General features: G+C 36.8%; 1 protein-coding gene across 2 annotated transcripts in view; it reads left to right on the top strand.

The window, feature by feature from the left end:
- Positions 1–23,000, top strand: part of KLHL2 (kelch like family member 2) — a 53,787-nt gene that overhangs the window by 23,374 nt on the left and 7,413 nt on the right. For both annotated transcript variants that reach the window (XR_004060685.1, XM_030947581.1), the window contains exons 5-11: positions 10,351–10,513; positions 17,426–17,535; positions 18,931–19,047; positions 20,046–20,195; positions 21,163–21,280; positions 21,916–22,113; positions 22,857–22,958. Coding sequence is in view for 1 of the 2 variants with exons in the window: in XM_030947581.1 (XP_030803441.1) it covers positions 10,351–10,513; positions 17,426–17,535; positions 18,931–19,047; positions 20,046–20,195; positions 21,163–21,280; positions 21,916–22,113; positions 22,857–22,958 (958 nt within the window). In the remaining variant the exon portion in view is untranslated. The remainder of the gene's footprint in view (positions 1–10,350; positions 10,514–17,425; positions 17,536–18,930; positions 19,048–20,045; positions 20,196–21,162; positions 21,281–21,915; positions 22,114–22,856; positions 22,959–23,000) is intronic.

The following is a 23,000-nucleotide window of genomic DNA, read 5'->3' as shown; positions in this document are numbered from 1 at the left end:
AAGTCCCAGTTACGCCAACAGACTGTGCAAGGTGCATCCTCTTACATATCAAGGATAGGTTTAGAGAGAGGGTCAAAAGGTGAAGTGCAAAACCAAATGAATAAAAACATCCAATCACTAGAGCAAATAGGATTTTATAGATATATTTGTAAAAAAAATCCTTGCGTACCCACAGAAAAGAAACTTTTGAAGCGAGGTGGCTGAGACTGTATGAAAATGTTATGGTCTGTAGCTGGCTATTCCTTGGAATTTCAGCTCATGTTTTAGTAAATCACCACAATGTCATTAGTGGTCCTGAGCATTGTAGTGACTATCAAGGATTTGGTTTTTGTTAATGGCAGGTGAGATAAGAAAAGTTCAAACTTCTCATATGTTTCAGAATTGTATTCATGAGTTGTGCATAGCTGCTAGAAACCTTCTGTAATTCTTAGAGTGGTCCAGAAATAACCATATCAAAGGCTTTTGAAAGTCAAGTTAGTTATAGTCCCTCCTAAATTGTCACATGATGAGCAATAAATAGATCAAAAATCCCTAGGGAGGAAAGGAACAAATAGGAATAAACAGTTGAGTTTTGCTGTATCAGAGTGATTGTAATGTGTCACAGGCTTCCAAAGGACCTATTTCCTTTAGTCTTGGAAAACAAGTAGCCAAATATGTAGGTAATGAACTGGTTTAAGTATTTTTTCAAGATCAGACAAAAATAGAAAATCTCACTGCTTTCTAGCTAAGCTAGATGTCAGGCTATCATGATCACAGACCAAACTTAATGTTAGAAAGTGTAAAGTAATGCATGGAGAGAAAAAAATTGAATTACTCCTACATATTGCTATGTTTTACATTAACAGCTTTTCCTAGTATAGAATAACATACTGAAGTCACCTTAGAAAAACTTCTGCTATTGTAAAATAGTGTCTTTAAAATGGAGCATAAAAAATGGCACAGCACTATCTGTATGTCACTGTAGAAATCTGCATTATCACCTGGAATCACTGTCGGATGGTCTAAAATATGACAGGAATAGCATACTTTGGGGAAAGACTTAAAGCCCTTAAAGGCATGGAAAAACTATCATTTGAGAGAGGAAGGGAATTCAGGCCTTTTCTACGTTGACTGTGAGTTGACTAAAGTAGGACTCTTATTTTTCTTCCAGTGTCTATTTGTTTCAAAGACTCTACATACACTTGTAAAGGGTAAAAGGGTGAGTTAGTAATTTATGCTGAAAGATAACAAGCTTTTCTTTAGAACACCTAAAGAGAAGTGCACAAAAACATATATGTGCATCCATGGAGTTGTTAGTATGTTTAAGGTGAGTGCTTAAATGAATAGAACATTGCTGCAAAATGCATGAGTGCAGCTGCCTAGGATGCCCAAGGTGAGCAGTGCTGCTTTCTAGCTCTGCTGGTTGGTTTGAAAAAAATTACCTGTGAATCCTGGAAATGATACCTGTGTTACCATTCAATAGACAGTGTTTCAAAGCATTAGCAAAGCAAAGATTAGATAATGTTTCAAAGCAGGTATTTTCACCTCTTAAGGTTTACCTCGCTAGTTAGGTGAGACCATATGAGGTCCAGATCTGGGTTGAGTTGACCTGTTCTAATCTTCTCCATCCTAGATTTCCTTTTCTCCTTTTCCTCAGAAGAGGGGAAGACAGGGGAAGGGATGGTGCTGGTGAAAGCAGAGTAGTGCTGCAAAGCTTCATTTCTGTAAATACTGAAATGGGTTTGACCACATACTGGGGAAGGATGGAGGACATAACAGATTCTGCCTCAAACCAGATGCCAAAATTGCTTCCAGTGTGACCCAGAGTGGAGGAGATCCTTAGCTGGTTGTAGCAGAGCTAGACAAAACTGTTCTAACAAAGGCAAAAATGTTGCCTTTTCCTTCTGTAGAAGGAAACTGAGATTTCTCTTTTTTATCGTACAGTTGCCTAGGGAGAACTGTTGGTTTTTCTTTTTAGAAGGCCTGGATTTTTACCTATTATGTAAACATTCTTCTAGAAAACTGTGAAGTTCCAGACTAGCCTGGAAGATATTTTTAACTATTTGTTTTATGGTCCACCTGGGATTGGGATTCCATTGAGCAGAATTACAGCAACAAGCTTGAAGTATGGTGTGGCCTTAAAGAGTTTACAGACTTGAATAGACTGTTTGTCCAGAGAATTTGTGGCTGCACCATCCATGGAAGTGTTGAAGGGTGGGTTGGACGGGGCTCTGCGCAATTGGGTCTAATAGAAGGTGTCCCTGCCAATAGCAGGGGGTTTGGAACCAGGAGATCTTAAAGGTCCCTTTCAACCCAGGCCATTGCATAATTTAAAAAAAAAAGAAAAAAAAAAGAAAAAAAAAAAGAGTATCAGATATGATGACCATTGGGTAAATCAGAAGTAATTAGTACTGACATCATAAGTTTTGTGATCCCAAAAACTGATGCCTTCATCTTGCCGTGCTAGGATGTGGTTGGCCTTTAGCTAAACATTAATAATGGAGGTGTATAAACTGCCTTCTCAGACTGACAGTTTGTACGACTTTTCTGAGTCTTGAAAATCATCCCACTGCTAGGCAGTGCTAGAGATGCTTCTAGTCAAGTTGGATGAAAGCAGCTACTTTTGTCTCAGCTGCAACTTTTGCTGTAGGCATCCATGTCTCTATTTCTTTGTATGACCATAAAGCTACCTGCAGCAAAACCTGAAAAGTTGCCCTTGCCAACTTAAAGTGCAGAGGTCATTTGCTCAAATGAATGCATGTGTGCTTGTCCACCTCCCTGTAAAATTCAAGGTGCTTATTATGAGTAAATTAAATCACTTAAAGAGACTGCATGGTTGACCTCTCTTACCTGCAGGTAGGTTCAGGACATACTGCAACATGCAAGATGGAAGCTGCATAAAGGCTTCCTTGAAAATGTTTCTGTTTTCTTGATATTGGTTGTGCTTTAAATCATGAAATGTATGTACTAAACATTCATCTGCAAAGAAAAATCAAATGGGAAGCTGTAGATGCTATTTACTTTGGGAATTTTGGCTCTACATACCTGAATTTTTAAAGCACAACATCTAGATAAAAGCATTTATGAAATTTGTTACTAAGCCTAATGTTTTTTTTTTGAGGAAATCCTCCGTGACATTTCTAGAATGTAATTATGGTCTGTTGTAGGAAACTGAATGATAAGTAAAAGATTATCTTAATAAACTACAAAAACATAATTATGGTAAAAGCCTGAAGTAATCAAATGTGTTTTGAGTCCACTGAAGGACCATTTACTGCATATTAGATGTTAATCTTGACATAATTTTTGTATTGAAGATAAGCACCATGCACAGAAATAATTTCTACTTCATGCTATTTCTGTTGTCCTTAGTTCTTGGTTTTGGATTACTTTAAGACTTGGTAATATATATCTTCTGTACCAGAGAATTAAATAATAGAGCAAGCACATGCTCACAATCTACTATCCCGGTTATGATGCTGTTTGCTTCCTGCCCAGGTTTAGGATTTTGCAAATAGCCTTTCAAGCCCTCTCTTTTAAATTGCCAGAAAATGCTCAGTTATACTAGGAGAACAAATCTTGTTTGTCACAAGCCAGTCTGTAATGTACAAAAACCCCCTTCAAACCAACAATTCCTTCCTTCCCCTCTCCCCGCCTCATCAAAGGTTTTTTTTATACTTCAGGAAGCAGCAAATGAACATTTTTAGTTTTTTGTCAACCCTTTGCATCTTCAGTTTTAGGCAGTCTTTTGCAGACGTTTTATCATAGCGATCTTTGGTATACCCGAAGTGATTGTATGTGTCAGTGGGGTGTGGGCTGAGGCTGGTGTGGTGCTGGAGGCTGAGTTGCTGTAGCTCAGTGCCATGGCAGAAGCTCCCTGAAAGCTCCGAGCACCAGCTGATGCAGCGATTCTTTATGTGGGTCAGCCTTTACAGGAAGAAAGCAAACCATGCAGTGTGAGTTATGTTATCCTGCCTACTTAATCTTTTCAGCTTCTTCTAATCCTTCTGCAGGGTAGCTGTGTATATGATTTGACTGCATAGCACTTCTGGTGCTGTAATTAAAGAACAAATTGTCCAGTTCCTGAATGACACAATATCAGAAGTAGCTTTGTTCAGACTCGAGTTAGTCTTGTTTAAATTATGCTGTCCCTAAGAAAATATGATGGTGTCTTTATGCAGCTGTGTAATCTTCTAAACACTGAATTAATTAAAATATGATGAAGGATTCTGAGCTTTCATTTTAGATTACTTACTATACACATACTTAGATTCAGTGGCCAAACTTCAAATCAAGAACTTGTTCCTATAAAATCAAAATGTCTGCAATTTTCTTCACTGAAAGAAAAATGTAAAACTTTAAAAATTTTTTAGGTTCATTATGTTTTACTCCAAGTGAGAGAATGTTTCATTTCTATTGCCAGTATGTGTTAAGAGAACAAAAGGATATGAAAGGTGAAGCTTCTACCTATTAACAAAAATAACCATCAGACTAGGAAATCAGTCTGTCTCCCTTGTGTGAAAGCTTATGCCAAAATGTACTTTCATGTGGTGGTTAGGGCACTGTTCTGGTAGAGAAGATGTAGGAGAACCCTGAAGCCAAGCAAGACTGCATGGTTCTCCCTTGTAGACTAGATGGATATCCCTCATTATAGTGTATTACTTAAATAAGTGGCTCTTCTGTAATTTCTTTTGCTTCATGAATCTTGTTTCTGCACTTCAGCAACCACTAACTGGATCCCAAATCCCTCCCAAAACTTCCACAACTACCCCTTTAAAAAAAAAACCAAGAAAACAACAGAAAACCCACCTCTGAACCTAATGTTTTTATTAATAACTAGTAGTTCATTCAGACTAATCTTTTAAGGTGCTGTCTCTTCAAAAGCTGATTTTTGAGCAAATTACTTCCTATCAATTGCATGTCATTAACTGAAGTGGACTCTTAAGTACAGATTATGATGTAAGTTAAAAAGCAGATATGTAAAACACTTACTTCTTCCTTATCCTTCATTTGAATCTGTCACACTGATTTCCAAGCTGGGAGCTGCTTAGTATTTTTTAGATCATGTCAATAATTTAAAATACTATATTTTCATGATTATTCAATAATTTTCTACTGAAGTGGTACTCTACCAATTTGTATCTAGTACAAGGGGAATGTGAAGGAATGGGACTTTTGTTATCTGATTCCCTCCTCTGATACTACGAAACTGCCACCTGCACCTGATTTTTATTTGCATAGGGCTCATTAAGCTAAAGGAAAAATTAATACATCCATGTCTTCATTGTGCAATAGCCTTGAGGATGTTAAGATATCCAGAAGGTATACTTCATAGGCTTCATGACATCATGTTCTAAACTTGCAGCTCATGCACGTCTTTAATTCCAGTGCAGCCTCTTATTTTTGTATTTTAACACTGGAACACCGTGCTTAACATGCACATGTTGTTCAGACAGAAATTCAAGCAGGGCTGAATTTTCCGAAATTGAAACTTCCACATTTTATCCTACAGATGCCTTAAAATATTTGTGTCTATTTTAGTGCTTTTGTATGCATACTCCCAAATAGCATAATTTCAATGCTGTGCTGAATGATTTCACGAGAATCTGGATTACACTTCAGTTACAAACCACAGTTTTAATTACGGCACAGATGCATGTAGATGAGAATAAAAAAAATAAGATCATTTGGGTTATATTTAACCACTATGTTAATTTCCTTCTTCCCCATGCTATGATAATGTAAACAGCAAATGAAGGAGCTTAGTTTGCTGAAATGGTTATTTAAAACTTAAAAATAAATGTTAAACCTTAATTTATTTCCTCAAGATTTCTTTATTACAGGCATTAACATAACTGCTGTTCTCTGAAATTTATTCCATTTTAATATTGTAGCTGAAAATATGCAATATCTGTGATTAGCAAGGAGGTAACTTGCTCTTCTGTGAGCTTCTATGTTGTATTGTAGTGTGTTTGGATTCTCATGCATCTGCTTTTCTTGTTAGTATCTTTCCTAATGTCTCAGATCTGTTTACTTTCCTCTCCATGCAATAAAGTATGGAATTTTTCTATTTTAGACACCACATTATTCAATGCTCTTGGCATACACTGCTCTGATTTTTATTGGCTTATTTGCCTGAAAAGTGCTTCAGTGTTCTGAGAAATTTTGGGTTTGTTTATATTGTGGGATCTTGTTTTCAAAACCTTCAATGTGATCTGTCACTATTTTCCTATTGACATTATACTTATCTTAATCTGGTTTTGAACTTGAGCAAATATTCCTCGCAGAAATTTTAAGATGATTACAAGAAATTTGAAAGGAGTAAAGAAAATGTCTTAAGCATCTTCATGTCAGGTATCACAATATGGTCTGTCTAGGAGAACCCCATGGTACAAAAAGGACTGCAGAGAGGACAGGTTGGATTGATATAAAATTACTGGATCAAACTGATTTAAATTAACTGGCAGAAAGCTTTAATCAATTTAAATTTTACTTTTTATTGAGCTTTTTAAAAGCATATTGAGAGGCCTGTTCCCTGAATTTTTAATATCTTCCAGGAATGGAGATTCTGCAGCTGGTTGGGACAACCTGTTCTGGGGCTTAATCAGCCTCACTAAAAAAATACCCAGCAAATCACAACACAAAACAGAAAAAGCAACCTAACTCCTTTTTTTTCCAGTCAGATTTTCCTATGTTCATACTTTTCCTTGTTCTGTGGCTATGCATCTTCAAGAACCCTCTGGCTCACTCTTCTATACCCTCGCAATAAGTAGCTGTGGACTGTGATAAGGTCTCCCTTTTTTTCTTTTATGGCTGCACAAACTCAGTGTTCTTAGCTTTTCCTTGTACTGTCACATGCTCCAGCCCTCTGATCATCCTGGTGGCTCCTTCCACTGGACTTGTTCCCCCATTCTCAACTAGCAGGACAGCCACTGAAACCTTGTGTGTTGAAGAACTGGTACCAATCAAGTCAGGTCATCTAGCAGCCCTCAGGTGGGATGAACACCCTTGTCTGGTATGGAGGCACTCCAGGGCAGCTGCTCTGAACAGCTTCTTCTGGATAGTCCTTGAGGGACATTTAATGATTGCCATGAAATTTACTGTTTTGAAGATACTTGGTACTACATAGCGTTATGTTTTGATTTAGTAGAGACATGCTGCAATATGCTGAAATCACAACACAAGCATGACACAGCACTTGAAATATACATTTGGATCACTATGCAAAAGTGATTCCCATTTCTGATCTACATATGCCCACTGTCAGGATGGAGGGCATCTCCAGTTCACCAGGAAGGAATATGTGGGCTAAAGCCCTCTCAAGCCTATGGCTCTCTTGAGAGCTCCTTCTCTTGCCTTTTCGGTTTTACACTTTTGTGGGAGTGAGCCATGTCACATATGTACTTCTCCCCCTGCTGGCCTGGCTTTGCTGAGGGAGACCTCACATGCTAGTAATTATTTTAGAAAAGGCTGTTTGCATAACCTGATGACTTACTGGTACAGCCATATACCTAAAGGAAAAGTCACCCTCCAGTTCCTTTTACATGGAGATAAATTTGACTTTGTGCCACTAGATGCTCATTCTTGTATTTCTTCCTCGAGTTCATCACCCGTGCCCATCTCCTCTGAGCCTTGTTTCCTTGTGGAGGCTGGTTCATCACTCAGGCAGGCTTTATCTCTATGGGACTGTTGTAAATGTGTTCCTGATGAGCTGGTGGGCCTGTGAGCACCTGGAGAGGTGCTGTTCCTGCCTGTTCCAGCTGCTCCTCGCCTCCAAGCTCAACACAGGTTTCAGTCACGTGAGGTGAACGTGTCCAGCTGCACAAAGATGAGCAGAGTAGTAATGCTGTCAGGAGAAAAAGGAGGGAGAAAAGCTGCAGGCATCATTAGTACCCTCAGCCCCTGACATACTCCTGGCAGGTACCTGAAGGGCCACAAGAAAGGGCAGCAGCCTCATTAACAGGTTGATGATTGAGTTGTGAAGAGCTTGAATTACTTCAGTGAAAACATGGACTCACGTTCCAGGCCTTCAGTAGATCCCTCCTGACTAAGCAGGTGACATTGCAGGTGGATTTTAAAACAAATACTTGCACCTGGTCCCAGTCCTTTTTTTCTTAGTGGGGTTGGAAAGGTGTATTTGGCATGATGGGTGCACAGAGCTTTGGGAATAGGCATGTCACTGCAGGAAGGAGAACCAAAAGGAAATAACCAGGGAAGAGTCTTCACAGGCTCGTAAGGGTTAAATCATTTGCTCCAGGAAATCTAGCAGTCATTCTGAGATTCATCACCACAATTTTGACACAGAGAATACCTAATTTCTTATTTGCCATCAATAGTAATAATCTGTTCCGTTTTCTTTGATTATAAAAAAAAATAGCCACATTGAGAATATATTTTCATAGAACATATTTTCAAGAAATCGGAGATTTTTTCCACCTCTGCATTTCTTGCAGTACAAAGCAGTATGCGCATTACAGTATTTTTGATCTTTAAAGGAAAGTTATGATACCCTCTGCTGGCTATTTTTGGAACAGATCTGAGCTATAACTGACCAGTTTAGAGTCAGCAGCAATTAAACTTAACCTGTACCACAGCTTTAATGTAGTATTTTTTTTCTTTTCTTTTTTTTTCTGATGGGTTTGTGAGGAGTTTGGGTTGCTTCGGTATTTCTTCCCTCTTTCGTTCTGTCCCTGGCTTCAGCAGAGTAAACCTGACTGTGATGGAACTGTATTTTTGAATGTAGGTTGTTATGGCTTTCAGATCAACACTTCTATAGGTACAAATGAAAATAGCTAGATGTTATCACAGCTCTTGTTGCCTAGTAACCAAAGCCCAATGTGTAATTCAATGAGATAAATTTGATGCACTTTGCTTCTCTTTTCCTTTTTAGCAGCAGAATGTAAAATACATTTAGACTTGAATGTTGTGTTTTCTGATGATTAAAATATATTGAAGTCTCTAACTTTGGAAGCTCAGTTACAGTGATCTCAAAAATGAAGTAAATTTCCCATAATGAAGAGTAATCTGGTTCTTGTAACATTCCTTTACTGTTCATATAAGTATGCCAGGCTAACTGTGAATACAAATATTAAATTATTTTCTCCATGCCATTCTCAAATTTCATGTTTCCATTTTGTATTCTGATTTGATGATGGTTTTACAAATTTTTCTACTGGATCCATTTATGCAGTCAAGGATTGTTCTCAGAATTATTTGCTCAACTATACTGATAACGTGCCTAAAATTATCTAAGACTGTCCTTGAATTAGTTACCGAATTTGTGATCAGTTATGAAATGTTTGCTTCATTGGGGCAAGCTGTGTAAATAAATACGTGTGGTAGATTTATGGCATAGATTTTTTTCTATGTAAGTTAATGATTATATCTTGTCATAGAATTAACTATCAAATGAATTTATCTACTCGCTGTTATAACTAATCATACAGTGTTCTGCTAATACAAATTGTATTAGTGATACTATCTTAACGTTTATATAAACATATGCTAAAATAAAACTATTTCACTGTACTCTTTCAACCTTGTCATTAATAACCTTTAAGCTTACTAGAGTTGTTTGGAATTGTGTAACACTGACTTTTATGCTTATTACATCTTTTCCACTTACTTTGTTAGACTTACTAAATATTATCTAAGATTTAAACTAATTTTTAAGTATTTTGCTTAATAATAGTCTATGTATCTGAGTGCAATCACATTTGTGTCTTTTCTTCATTTCTCCTTCATTAACAGTTGATATTCAAAGCAAATTCTTGTTAAATGTATGATCCTTTATTTTTCCTGTCTATATTGATTGCCAGACAATCTTGAATTATTATTCTTCCAAGATGGTCACAGACTTCTGAGGAAGTCTGAATTCTGTCCTTACTGGAATCTCTTGCATAAAGATGCTTATATTTGATGGTAACAAAACAATTGTACAGTGTCCACTGCTTGCATGCAAATAAGATTTACATATTCTGTCATGGTCAAGAAAACTTTCTTTTAAAAATATCCAACACTGAAGGCTTGGAAATGAGATGTAATTATGAAATTCTGGGAAATGCAAGAAGGGAACTTGTGAATGAATATTGGGAAGAGTTTAAATAAAGTGTGAGTTACAGTTTGTGGAACGAGTTCCCCAGTGAACACAATGGTAGAGATGTTTCTTGTTATTCTAAATGGTATCTGTAGGGAGGTAAAATCATGCTTATGCTGAGTTTTAACTTCTTCAGTTGCATAATGCTGAAATCTTCCTCTTTGTTTTGGTCTTGGTTTTGTAATGGTTTATTTTGTTTTCTTAATACTGACAATACTCTTGTTTAACATCAGAATTGAATTAGGACATTAACCACCTCTTTCTTCTCATTTCAGGTACTGCTCCCAGCAGCTGGTCTCTTGCAACTGCAGGATGTGAAGAGGACTTGCTGTGAATTTTTGGAATCTCAGCTTCATCCTATCAACTGCCTGGGAATTCGTGCTTTCGCTGACATGCATGCATGCACAGAGCTCCTGAGCAAGGCCAACACATATGCAGGCAAGTTCTCATTGTTGAAGCACACATTGCTGTGTGTCAGGGTGGGTGGGATCCAGAGGAACCCGAGTTTTATCCAGGGTATTGCAGACATGTATCTCCTGATGAAAACTGCGTTTGATCTGAATGCCTTCAAGAGAAATAAAATGTGCTGGCTGGCCCACAGTTATATTTAAGCTGAATGGGGCAGCATCTTCACAGACTATTCTGACTCTTAGGGTCCAAGACGTTTCTAATCCAGACAGAAGCTAGCTTCCTGTTTAAAATCTTGCACTGTCACTTAGGGGAGGAAATCAGGAAAGAAGAATTCAAATTCTGACAACTACCATAAGTCCAAGTATGTAGGAATTACATGGGGGAAGAAATAAGAAAAAGGCATTGGGAAGAGGGGTAGCCCCTGCACCGCACCAGTGAAGAAGCAAGAAATGTAATGTTGGGTATTATGTAATCAACTGATCTTCTGAAAATCCTGCTCATCTAGCCAAAGATCTGAAATTTCTTACTCTAAAGGGTACCTATAGTCTCATCCACTTGAATCTTTCCAGCTCTCCTATTTTCATGCTTGGTACTAGCCTTATCTTTCCTCTGACCAAACCACCTTCCATTTCTGTCAAATTCCCCCCAAAAGCTTGGGGGGAATCATATTCTTGGAGTACTGCTGGCCTGTATGACAAGCTGCCAGCTCAACTCCTACTGTGTATTTGCTGTGTCTGTGGGGTGTATTTTAAAGCAATGCACAGTCTGTTCTTATTCTTGAGATAAATATGCTGTGTATAGTCAGAATGCATAGTCAGGTCCACTCTTCGCTCTGCCTTCCTCCTCCTAGAACTTAGATCAGGCAGTTAGTCAGGCTTAGATCAAGAGCAATAAAAAGAGAATTAAAAATTAAATGTCCTGATAAGGCTGAAGAAAGAAATACGTATGACTGCATTGCTTTTCATAACTTTCCTTAAATGCACAGTGACCAATTAGCATAATTAACAATTAGTACAGAGTTAAAATTGAATATTTTCCTGAAATAGAGCACTAAGTGCTTCAACTCGGGTCAAAATAATAGGCTTTTTATTGCCTTCAATAAATTTAGAGCTCAGAAAGGCAAGGACTTTGATGAATGCTTTCAGTTATCTTCATTCCTAGAAATGCTGATTTGTGGTATAGATTTTTTTAACTCACAGGAGATTATAGTATTTCTATCAAGAATAATTGATATATCAATTTAAAAGATTCAAAAGCTTTTCAGGTTTTTTTTTGAAAGTACTAGCTTTTGTAATGCCTGCCTTACTCATGAAGTTGAGGTGTGCACATGACTGAATGACTTTGTAATATTTCTATTTAGACATCTATGCAAAAGGTTTTAATTAAATCCTTTTGTCTTTGAGTAATACACTATTAAATCCAAAAAGCTATTACATGTTTTGAAATAGGAAGCAAGACATACATTTATTAACTAGAGTTAATGTTCAGATATTTAATATTTTAGGGAACACATTTTGATACAGCTGTTGCTTAAGTTTGAGTTTTAAATTATTTTTTCCAGCTTCTGTTCTGACTGGGCCTTAGTTACTTCTAAACTAAACCTCTAAACTACTTAAGTTACTTCTGAACAATCTTTGTTGTGTTTAGTAGTTGAAGCTAATATTTGTATAGATTACTTTCTAGAAATAAATATTCTAAGACCCTGGCAAGACCTTGAGCGCAGTATTGGTTAAACGTGTTTTGAGAGCACAGGAATTGTGTCCACCTGTTAACTGTCCTTCCCTGGGTCACTTTGTTCAGGCATCCTTTGCTGCCCACAGAGAGTGTCTGCAAGCAGAACACAGACAAGTGAAAAGAGGAGGGAAGTTGGGGCATGCAAGATACTAGACTGAGCACCAGAATGCTCAGTACTCCTGATAAAAGGATCCAGGGAGGAAGCATTGGCCTTCATTTCTCCTTGGAATTGGCTGATCATCAGTCTTGCTGAATTTCTGTCTGTTCACTCCCTGATTTCATTTCATACAGTTCTATACCTTTTCAGGTCAATGTTTTTGCTCTTGAATTTTCAGGCTACTTACTGCCTTTATCTCGGCCATCATAGCGTCTTTTTTCCCCTGTTCTTATCTCAAATGGCTCTTTGTACTTTATCACAGCTTTCTTACATATGAAAAAAAAATTCTCAAAAGTCTGAGCCAAAAATACATGGCTGTGCCATTTCAGAGTTAAGCTTTGTATCACAGGCAGCTTAATTCCCAGAGCACACCTTTTGAGATTAAGGCTCCAGAAATTAGAATGAGTACAGAAAAGGATTATTAGATTGAAAAAAGTAGTGAAAATATTTCCCTGCTAGAGAAAATGAAAAGTATTTTGTTTTCTAACTTCTCCCAGTCTTTATTTTGTTACACTTGCTATTTTAGATTTAGAAAAAAGAGGCAGTGAGATAGTTGTGCTAATAGACAATGCTAATACAAAAACAAATGGATGCCAATGGATCAGAAGGTATTAGAAAAGTGAAACTCTAGAACTTTCTTTCAGTGGGAATGAAAATATAACTTCCATTAAATTTGGAGCTTCATATTCCTGTGGTGGGTTGGTCCTTTGCAGCAGAGAGCAAGAACTCTAGGAGAGTCATTTATATGCACCTGTGATCTGAAAATAGTGGACAATTGATACAGGTTACATGGAATGAGCTTCTGTTGCAATTTAACTTGGAGATGCCACATGTCCTCATGATGTTCCAGCAAGCAGTCCTGCTCTGGGTCGTGTTACACTTGCACAGTCAGAGACTGTGTACAGCTGAGGCCTCTCCTCCTTCTTTTGTGAGGATTCCTAGGAAGAGTGTGTGGCATTAGCGCTGCTAGTCTGTCCTCAGTTTTGGTCTGGGATATGTCTTATGTAGTGTTAAAGGATGTTCACCAAATAACAGTGTTTCCTGAGAAGGAGGTGCATTATATAGGTGTTGTAATGTTATGTACAACCTGAAGATAAATTGGTAAAATCTTTTAATGAGGAGGCGTGTGCCATCTTGGACTAGAGAGATCCTAGCTCAGTGCTTATGTCCTGACACGTTTGTTAGTTTTAACCAAAGAATAGTAATGTATTTCACCCACTGCATAGGGCAGTACAGGCATTGGGAGACCTGTGGCAGTTATGTCCTTTGAGGCGAGGCACAGTGAACCTTTTTGGCTTTTAGCACTGTGCTGAGATGTTAAAGATTCTTTTGCTAGGGAACCCTAGCATGTTTTGTGATGCAGGGGTTGCTGCATTGTATTTGGGATAACAGCTGCATTGTATTTGGATTCTTGATTCTGGTGCTCTTAGTCTGAAACTTGAGCCCTGGCAAGCCTTGGAAGCGTGCATGTCTTCTGTGGACTGTTCTTGTGTACGTCCGTATGCCTGGCATGCAAAGGATGGAGTTGTCAGAATCATTCCTATGATTCTATTCTGAGTAGCAACGTCTGTTGCTATGCTGCTGTTGCCTTGGCTGTTGTGAATTTCATGGTGTTCTAAAAAACAGTTATTTAAGTATAAAATTTGCAAATAAATCAGTTTCTTTGGAAAAAAGGTGATTCTGCAGTTTTAGCTTCTGCTGGTTCTCCAATTGGCAGAACTTCTGTCTATACCTCTGCAGCAAAGCTGGGGTTCCTGTTTGACCAGTGCCTTAAAACAGGCCAATAGCAAAGGCCTTTTGTCCCAAGCCAAAAAATCTCAATGTGACATTGTGAATTAATGCATAAATGTTTAAAGTATAAAATGTCCTGTGCAGCTTTCAGATGTAGCTTTCCTTCCTATGCAATTGAAAAATATAAAGTTAATGTCACTATCTGTATAGCCAGACTTGTGTGCCTTTTGGATAGGAGAGGTGTCAAGTGCTTTTTGCTGAATGTGCATGTATAGCTCCAGACTCAGAACAACAAATACCAAAAAGTGGTGCATTTACAGCTCCTATTTTCTTTCTATGCTTTCCATGCTGGCATTGTTTATTGTGCTTCCAGACATTTTTGTTACTAGCCCTTTTCCTGTTAAAGACTTCTTTTCGTTTGTCCCACCCTACTGGCACAGGGCAGACAAGGACAGATCTTTAGCTATTCAGATAGAAACTGACTCAGTTGCAAAAATGTGAAAATCTGTTTTTCATATGCAATTGGAACAGATATTTTAGAAACGTCCTAAAATTGATTTTTTTTTTTTAAGTCAGAGATTAGTCTTGATAATAAAGAAGTAGGACTCTACTTGCTTAAGAAGTGGGGAATTTAGAAGCCAAGCCTCTGCAGGTCCTAAGCCAGCTTGTTTTCAGGCTGCCAGACTCTAGAGCCAGCTGGCTTCAATTTCTGGGTAAAGAGGCAAGAAATGGGGTAGGATTCCAGTACAAATTTGTCAAAGTTGCATACTGTGTGGAAAATTCTGATTTAGGAAAAAAAAGTTATTTTGTTCTCTCATGGAAACTTCCATATGGATAGTTCTCTGCTTCTCTAAGAGATGTTCATAAAGAAAGAAGTATGTTCTGTAATGCAATAAATAAAAATGTAGATAATTTGAGATTTTACAGGGGACAGTTACAGGAAATATTTAATCTTTTAAGCATAACTTTCATAATGTTTGATGTTAATGTCTTCAGATTATCGAAGCTCTCAGGATGGGAGCTGTAATATGAGATAATAAAAATCCTAACCCAGAAGGCAAAAAAATCCACACACCTCCAGTACTATTTTTCATCATTATTGGGAAAAGAGGATCCAAGTTTGATTTCTTGAAATTTTAGTACTGAGTCATGTTATTTCAAAGATGCTGATATCCTTCTTGCTAAAAGGATGCAAGAAGTTTGAATTTCATAAGTGTGATTTTTATATATAATGAAGCCTTCTGTCTTCAGCGCTTGAACCAGAATTACATAAATTACCATTGGTGGATTTAATTGATTTTTACATTTCCTTATTATTTTTCAGTTTTTAATTATATTAAATAATCCATGTAGCTGTAATTGCAACTGGCTTCTGCCAAATGTTATCTATCAATCAGTTACGATGGTCTGCTAGACAACAAGGGATCTGATTCTTACAAGACAAGTTATTTCACCTTACCTCTTTTTTTGATGACTAGAATTTATGTAGAAATCCCCTCTATTTCTCTTTTGTCCATAATTCATTCACCTGAGAATCTGTAGCTGTTGATTGAGTAGTTTGGTTTAGTTAGTGTTTCTCCTTTTTTCACTCTTTCCCTTGACTATGTGCCATGTTTTATGCTTTAAGAGGCTGACATCCAGTAAAACAGTTTTTGTTCAAGCACTGGCTTTTTTTTTATTCTCTTTTATAGTTCTTATGTCTAGCATGACAACTGGAGACAGCCTGACATTCATTGTATTAGAAAATTCTCAACTTTCGCCTCTCCTGGTTTAGAGGGTGGATCTCTTCCTAGTTAATTCATGACATAAATCTAAATAAACTTTTAAAAAGCATGGCTTTTGTATGTGAATCTATAAAATCAACCAGGTATTTCTGATTTATGAAATATTATCCTTTTGGATGGGATCTACTGTTGCACTGTATTTCTCAAGAAAAGATGAACGGTGCTTCAGAACCTCAGATTTGTTTGAGATTTGGATGCATGTTGCTTCCCCTTTCTGCTTGCTTCCAAACTCAGCTTCTCAGTAGAGCCAGGCATACCGGTTTCTGACACTGTCACCTAAAATTTGGAGTTTATTGTAAAAATAATCTATACAAATTATCTTTCTCAATTTCTATTTGCAAACAATAAAACTCATCAGATGCTTAGCCTGAGAAACTGCATACTTTTCTGAAAAGCAAACAGATACAAGAAAATTTGTAGAGTGGAAAAGTAATGGGGATGTTATAAAAATCAATAGTATTTCTTTTCATCCTTTCTTTCCCATTGCCTGAAGTACTGCAGAAAATACTATCTGTCCATCATAAGAGAATGCTGCAGCATTAGACTTGTACCAATGATGATTGCATTTAAAACAGCTGTTTTCTTGTACACTTCAAAGTTGAACTGAAAAATTATAGTTCTTGAGCTTAAGCATTCAGCATTCTTTAACTTTTTTTAACAACTTAGACAACTTTCTTAAGTATAGAGTCTTAGTTACAGTAGTACTAATACAGTGATTGAAAAGGCTATAAAATGTTCTGTGGTTTGAGTATGTTTGCTGGCCTCTTATTTATTCTAATTTTGAGAGAATTCTTAAGTTCTTAATAACAGTTGTCCCTTCTGACTTCTGCTAATAGCAGAAGAAGGAGAAAAATAATTTAACTGAATGGAAACTTTTTAAGTAAAATAATGCCATAAAAAGCAATTTTAAGGAAGGGAGGGAACAACTGAATAACTGAATGACAATGTGGAAACTTGAAATTTGTTCAGTTTTATTTAAGTTGAAGTTTAAAAAAAATTAGGAAAAACTACATACCTTCTGCACGTTGTAGAGATTGCAATATGTAGTATTTTATGACCTTGAAAAAGCTCTGAGAGATGCAACAGAACTTGTTGTATGACATTGTTGGTTGGTCCTAAAGAATCAACCGTTGTTCATGTCAAACTATGAATTTAAAATATGCTTGTCAACAGCATACAGAGTATAAAATTCTGGAGACTTTTTTCTGTATTTTTGTGTACAAATTTATTAAAATGAGACTTAGGTAACTCTCAAGGACAAGTACTGAGATGAAGCAAGCATCTGAAAATTACAATACTTTTAGTATAATGTGCTTTAATATTTCAGTTAAAGAATGTTTAAATATAAAAGCTATTTGTGAGACCAAGCTTTAACTTATAGAAGAGGTGTTAAGTCAATATATTGCTTCTAGACAAAGTAGAATAGCTTGCATATTGAATCATTTTCCTCTGTTTTCCCCTGCTGTGTTGATGCTTGTTAAACATGTGGAGACCTGTTGCTCTGTGTTAGTGTATTTCTTTTCCCCCAAACAGAACAGCACTTTTCTGATGTTGTGCTTAGTGAAGAATACCTCAATCTCGGTGTAGAGCAGGTGTGCAGTCTGATATCCAGTGACAAACTCACAATTGCCTCAGAGGAGAAGGTAAGATAATCTGTATCCCATTATTTTTTTCATCCTTTCATGTGAAAGAGTGAGCTTGCTCCTACTGATCTTGTGCCCTTTTTCAGACGTGTTCTGTGTTTCCTTAGCAAAATTGGGCAGGTATTGTGCTCAAGTTTAAAGGATGTTTCCCAAAAGTGTTGTCAGTCTGATGCTGACAACTAGTCTCAACTCTTAAAAATCCTACAACTATATTAAATCACATTACTTTCTTTGGGAAAAAATCCCCAAAACCAAAACTACATTAAATGGAAATTCCTTCTCATCTTCAAGCAGAACAACCAGACCATGTGCTGAGTCACATCCACAGGAGTTTGGTTTACCAAGGAATAAATCATTTCAAATTTGAAGAGCTATTATATGCCATTTAGTAGCTTTAACATCAGCAGTCCCACAAAGGTATTAAAGCTTTGTGTGTATATGTGAGCTGTTTAACCTAACTGAACAAATGTGGGTTGCACAGGAGATGACATGGCAGCTTGGTATTACCAAACCAGAGTTTAATGTGTGTTAGCTCACCTTTAGCCTAGATCTCAATCTTTTAAAGCCATTTTTGAAACATTGTGCTCTTCAATGAACCCAGGCCGTCTCTGTAAACCTCTAATGATTTTCAGGTTGTGGATGTATTAATTTTGAGATTTTTAAATTCAGTTATGATCTATTTGAAATATGTTGGTTTTCTTTTTTCTGAGAAGTTTATAGTTGTACTCAAATGTGGCTAAATTGTGTTCAAAAGCATGTTTGAATACTCATTTGTACAGTTAGGCAGTGTTTCATGTTTGAAACTTTGAATCTAAGAACTATCTGCTTAAACAGCAACTAGCAAAGCTATGTTGTTGTTCCTGTAATACCCTGAAGGTCTGGATCTATCACCTAAATACACGTGATGCTGCTTTTGTGGAGTATAATTAAGGTTTTAATGCTCTAGTGAATGATGAGCTGCTGTGCAATGCAGGCAAAACCAGGCTTGGGATCATTTATCCTACTAAGACTCAGTGATGATAAGTCATTTGAACGGGGATGTGGCAGGTCATTTCTCCAAGAAAGGAAGGAAAATATGAGGACTGTAATATTCCTGCTGCTGTGTTGTTTGTTTGCCTAGTTTTCAGTATCAGTGAAGTCACTGTGTGCATTTTGTTAATGTAGCACAGCTATCCTTGAAACACCACTGGAGGAGTTGATATAAAAAGAGACTAGATAATGCACCTTCATAATTTTATAGTTGATAAATATGGAAATAATGGGAGCTGTAACCACTGTCATGTGTTCTTAGGTTAGGAGTTTTAGTATAAGCAAAACTATTTTTGGAGGCACACTAATGTTTTCATGCTTATGAACTTGTAAGTCAAATAACTAGATTTGTTTGTTTTCTGGAAGGTATTTGAAGCAGTGATAGCCTGGGTAAACCATGACAAAGATGTAAGGCAGGAGTTAATGGCACGTCTGATGGAGCATGTTCGGCTGCCTTTGCTTTCCCGGGAGTATTTAGTTCAGGTAAGGAAAAAGGAATATTAATTATTCTGCGTGTGAATATTTCTGGTCATTATTTTAATGCCAGATAGATAACTTTAAATTTCAACAACAGTGCCATTAGGATGTTAGTGATAGAAAAAGTAAACAAACAGCCACTACCACATACTCATGTGCACATCCACCCACTGAGGTGAGAGATTGCCATGTAGAGGATGACTTATGTAAGTAATTAATCTGTTTGGCTGAGTTCACATCGTACCACACCAGGAATCTGAACAATGTAATTTGCTGAGATCAGGTTAGGTTTCGTTTGTAATGCCATCTTTTGATAAAGGATTTGTTCTCAAAAGTGAATTTTCCACTTCTGAATTATATATGTTGTTTAAGCTGACTAGGAATTAATGACAAAGGAAGCATTCTTTTACCTGATTCAGATAAAATAATTTTTTTCAAATTTTATAAGCTCATTTGGATATTTTGGTGTCCAGTCAAATATTTAAGATTGACAATATGAGTTCAGTATTAACATTGGTTAGTAGGTATAAGTAGGTTGGTAGGTGTTTATTTTAAAATTCTGGTTTTGTGATACAAATCTCCAATTTGTGTGGGTTGTTTTGGGTGGGATTTGGGGTTTTTTGCTGTTGTGTTTTGTTGTGGTTTTTATTGTTGGGGGGTGGCTTACTAGTTGTTAAATTATTGTCTGCTACTCCCACCTTAAAATATTCTGTACTGTCTGTATTTAAAAAATCAAAAAATGTGCCCCATTGTAAGAAAAGTGATTTATCTTGCCTATTACTGTTTCTTCCACTTGCTACTTAACAATCAGCATATTTTGATTTTTTTTAGTGACTGCACACATCCAACACAAATGTGTGTCCTACTGGTTAAATTCCAATTTTAACAAGTAGATTAATCTGCATTTGTGTGATAGATCATAGGCTTTAATACACTTTGGACTGTGATTTCTGTTTTACTTCCTTAACATGCTCAGACCTTGTTAAACTTCTATTAATAAACAGAGAGTTGAAGAGGAAATATTGGTTAAGAACAGCAGTGCTTGTAAAGATTACCTCATTGAAGCCATGAAGTATCACTTGCTACCAACTGAGCAACGGGCATTGATGAAAAGCACACGGACAAAATTGAGAACACCTGCCAGCCTTCCAAAGGTAAGGCCCTTGTTTTTACAATGTGTATACTATTTCAAACTGTATTTAAAAAATTTTCATGAGAGCATGACTGTCTTGGGGTATTCCTGTAAAAAAATTGTAACAGAATTATTTATCATAAATAAATATTATAAATAAATATCATAAATAAAGTGATTGAATGCCTTTACACTCCATGCTACTTATGATATAGATGTTTTAGCCTCCCACCTACACAGAGAATCACCACTACCTGCACTCTCAGAAAACATTGTTTAGGAAGTGCTTCAGCTATTTTGAGAAATACACAATTATGGAGAAGTAAGCCTGTTAAAAAAACAACAACAACAACAACAACAACAAAAAACAACCCAAAACCAAACCAAAAAAAAAAAGGTCAAAAAAACCCCAAACCAAGAATGACTGAAGTTTCTGTGCTGAGATTTTTTATCTTTAGTTCATTTTAGCAAAAAACAAACATTAGGTACTTTCTTCTTTACAATGAAGTAAAGAAGTTTTCTTGTAATACTGTTATGAAAATGGTAATAATGGAATAGGAGATTCAATTCAGCAGACTCAACACATTTTTGTTAGAAGAACAAGGTAAGGCTGTTACATGATGGATGGTCACAGCTTCATTACACATCACAGATGGTGAATTCTCATACCTGAGATCACAGAAGGATGTGAAGACACAGCAAGGTCTCCCTCTTTTGTGGGAGCTTTACCAAGATTCTGATTGCTTGCTGCTTTTCTACCCTTGGTATTTCCTCCGGACAAAATAACTACAAATTACATTTGTTTTAAAAAAAACCACCTAGGAATTAATTTGGCCTGGTTCACAAGACTCAAATTTCTATAGGAGAACCATCCTTTAATTATTTCTTGTACAGAAGCTTGCTTTATTTTTAAACATTCTTTTGATCTTTCAGGTGCTCTCATATATGCAGATAGCTAACAGTTATTATTACTATTATCTCCCTGTTAGTTGATGATGGTAGTTGGGGGACAGGCTCCAAAGGCAATTCGCAGTGTTGAATGCTATGATTTTAAAGAAGAACGCTGGCATCAAGTAGCTGAATTGCCTTCCAGAAGATGTAGAGCAGGTAAGGAAGCCTGATTTTTTGTTGTGGTTGGTAATGCTTCAGAATTTAGGCATTGTATGTTCTCTGGAACAGTACTTGAGATATTTATCTAAGAAGGGCTAAACCTTAACTTCACTGATCATTTGAATTACTTGCTAATCTGGAACGATACAACTTTGATCAATTGTGCTTAATTTGAGCTTCAGTTTGCAATCTGTAGGATGAAATGCTTTATTACCTCCTACAGAAACAAGGGATAAATAAATTTAAATATTAATGCATTGTAATAAGGATTAATTTTGCTGTTAAATACCCTAATCTCATTAAATTATATAAAGAATGTGAAACAGTGATAATCCACTACTGAAAACATGAACATGTGATCTTAAAGCAGCTGAGCAATTTAAGCAAGAAGAAATTCAGTAAGCATGGTATTCAGGAATGTGCACTATTAGGAAAAAGTGTTAGAAATTCTAGGGCTTAATCTGAATGAAGTGTGGTTCTAGGGGACTGTCAAAAGCACGACAAGTGTAGTGAATACTGTATTTTTTGTCAAGTATCTGCATACTTAGGACAGTGCAGAACACAGTTACAGAATACAGTTAATTGGCAGAGAGGCTGAAACACTCATTTTTTCTCCCATGTCCCTGCTCTAGGAATGGTGTACATGGGAGGCATGGTTTATGCTGTTGGTGGTTTCAATGGCTCTTTGAGAGTTCGTACAGTAGATTCCTATGATCCAGTGAAGGACCAGTGGACAAGTGTTGCTAACATGCAAGACAGGAGAAGCACACTGGGAGCAGCTGTGTTAAATGGCCTTCTTTATGCTGTGGGAGGATTTGATGGGAGTACAGGTATGTTTGCCTGAGACACTTCTGAACAGCTTTGACTACTCTTAACATTATTGTTTCAAATTTTAATGCCTCTTTTTGCTGGTACTTGTGGTGAAACCAAGCATGAGGGTAGCCTGGCATCTTGTGGTGTGGAATGGGCTTAAGTGGTCACATCCCCCTACCTGAAAAGTGGACTGTTTGCTCCTAAGTGTTCAGGCTCAAAGACTAGTGAACTTTTGGCAAGTTCCTTTCCAGTATTCCTTCTATAGTCAGAGTCCTTAACTTGTGGAAGATACGAGAGAAAAATTAGTCCTGTTTGCATAGGAAATTGATTTCTGCATTTTCATGTAGTGTAAATAAGATTATAAACAGCTTTTTCTGACCTATGAGAAAGCTTAAACATACACTGTTCATTCTCTACTTAGATGCATTAAACAATTAGTGCAGAAGTGATCTTTTTGCTTAATAACTATTATAGAAGGATATGTAGGAGAAAGCATGTGTCTTAATTAAAAAGAAAGGAAATAATCCAGGGAAGAAGTTTTCACAGCTCCACAGAAGTTTTCAGTAATTTGCCCATTTTCAGACATAAAGTTGGCTTGACTGTAATTCCCTTCTAAAGGACAAAAGGTTGTGCTTTTTGTTCAGTATTTAACAATCATTAGAATGAAATAATTTGAGTTCTCAGATATGAAGAGTTTCCTGAATGCTAGACAGTATATTGCACCTAGGTTTATACAGAAAATGTTATATTGTCTTCATAGGTTTGTCATCAGTCGAAGTTTACAACTTAAAGACTAATGAGTGGTTTCATGTAGCTCCAATGAACACAAGAAGAAGTAGTGTTGGTGTAGGTGTTGTGGGAGGTAAGTTGATAAATGATATAAAAAAGAACAGAGGGAAATACA

This window comes from Camarhynchus parvulus, chromosome 4 (genome assembly GCF_901933205.1).
Source record: "Camarhynchus parvulus chromosome 4, STF_HiC, whole genome shotgun sequence".
Taxonomy (NCBI): domain Eukaryota; kingdom Metazoa; phylum Chordata; class Aves; order Passeriformes; family Thraupidae; genus Camarhynchus; species Camarhynchus parvulus.
The sequence above is the reverse complement of the archived record's forward strand: the minus strand, read 5'-3'. Positions and strand labels throughout refer to the sequence as shown.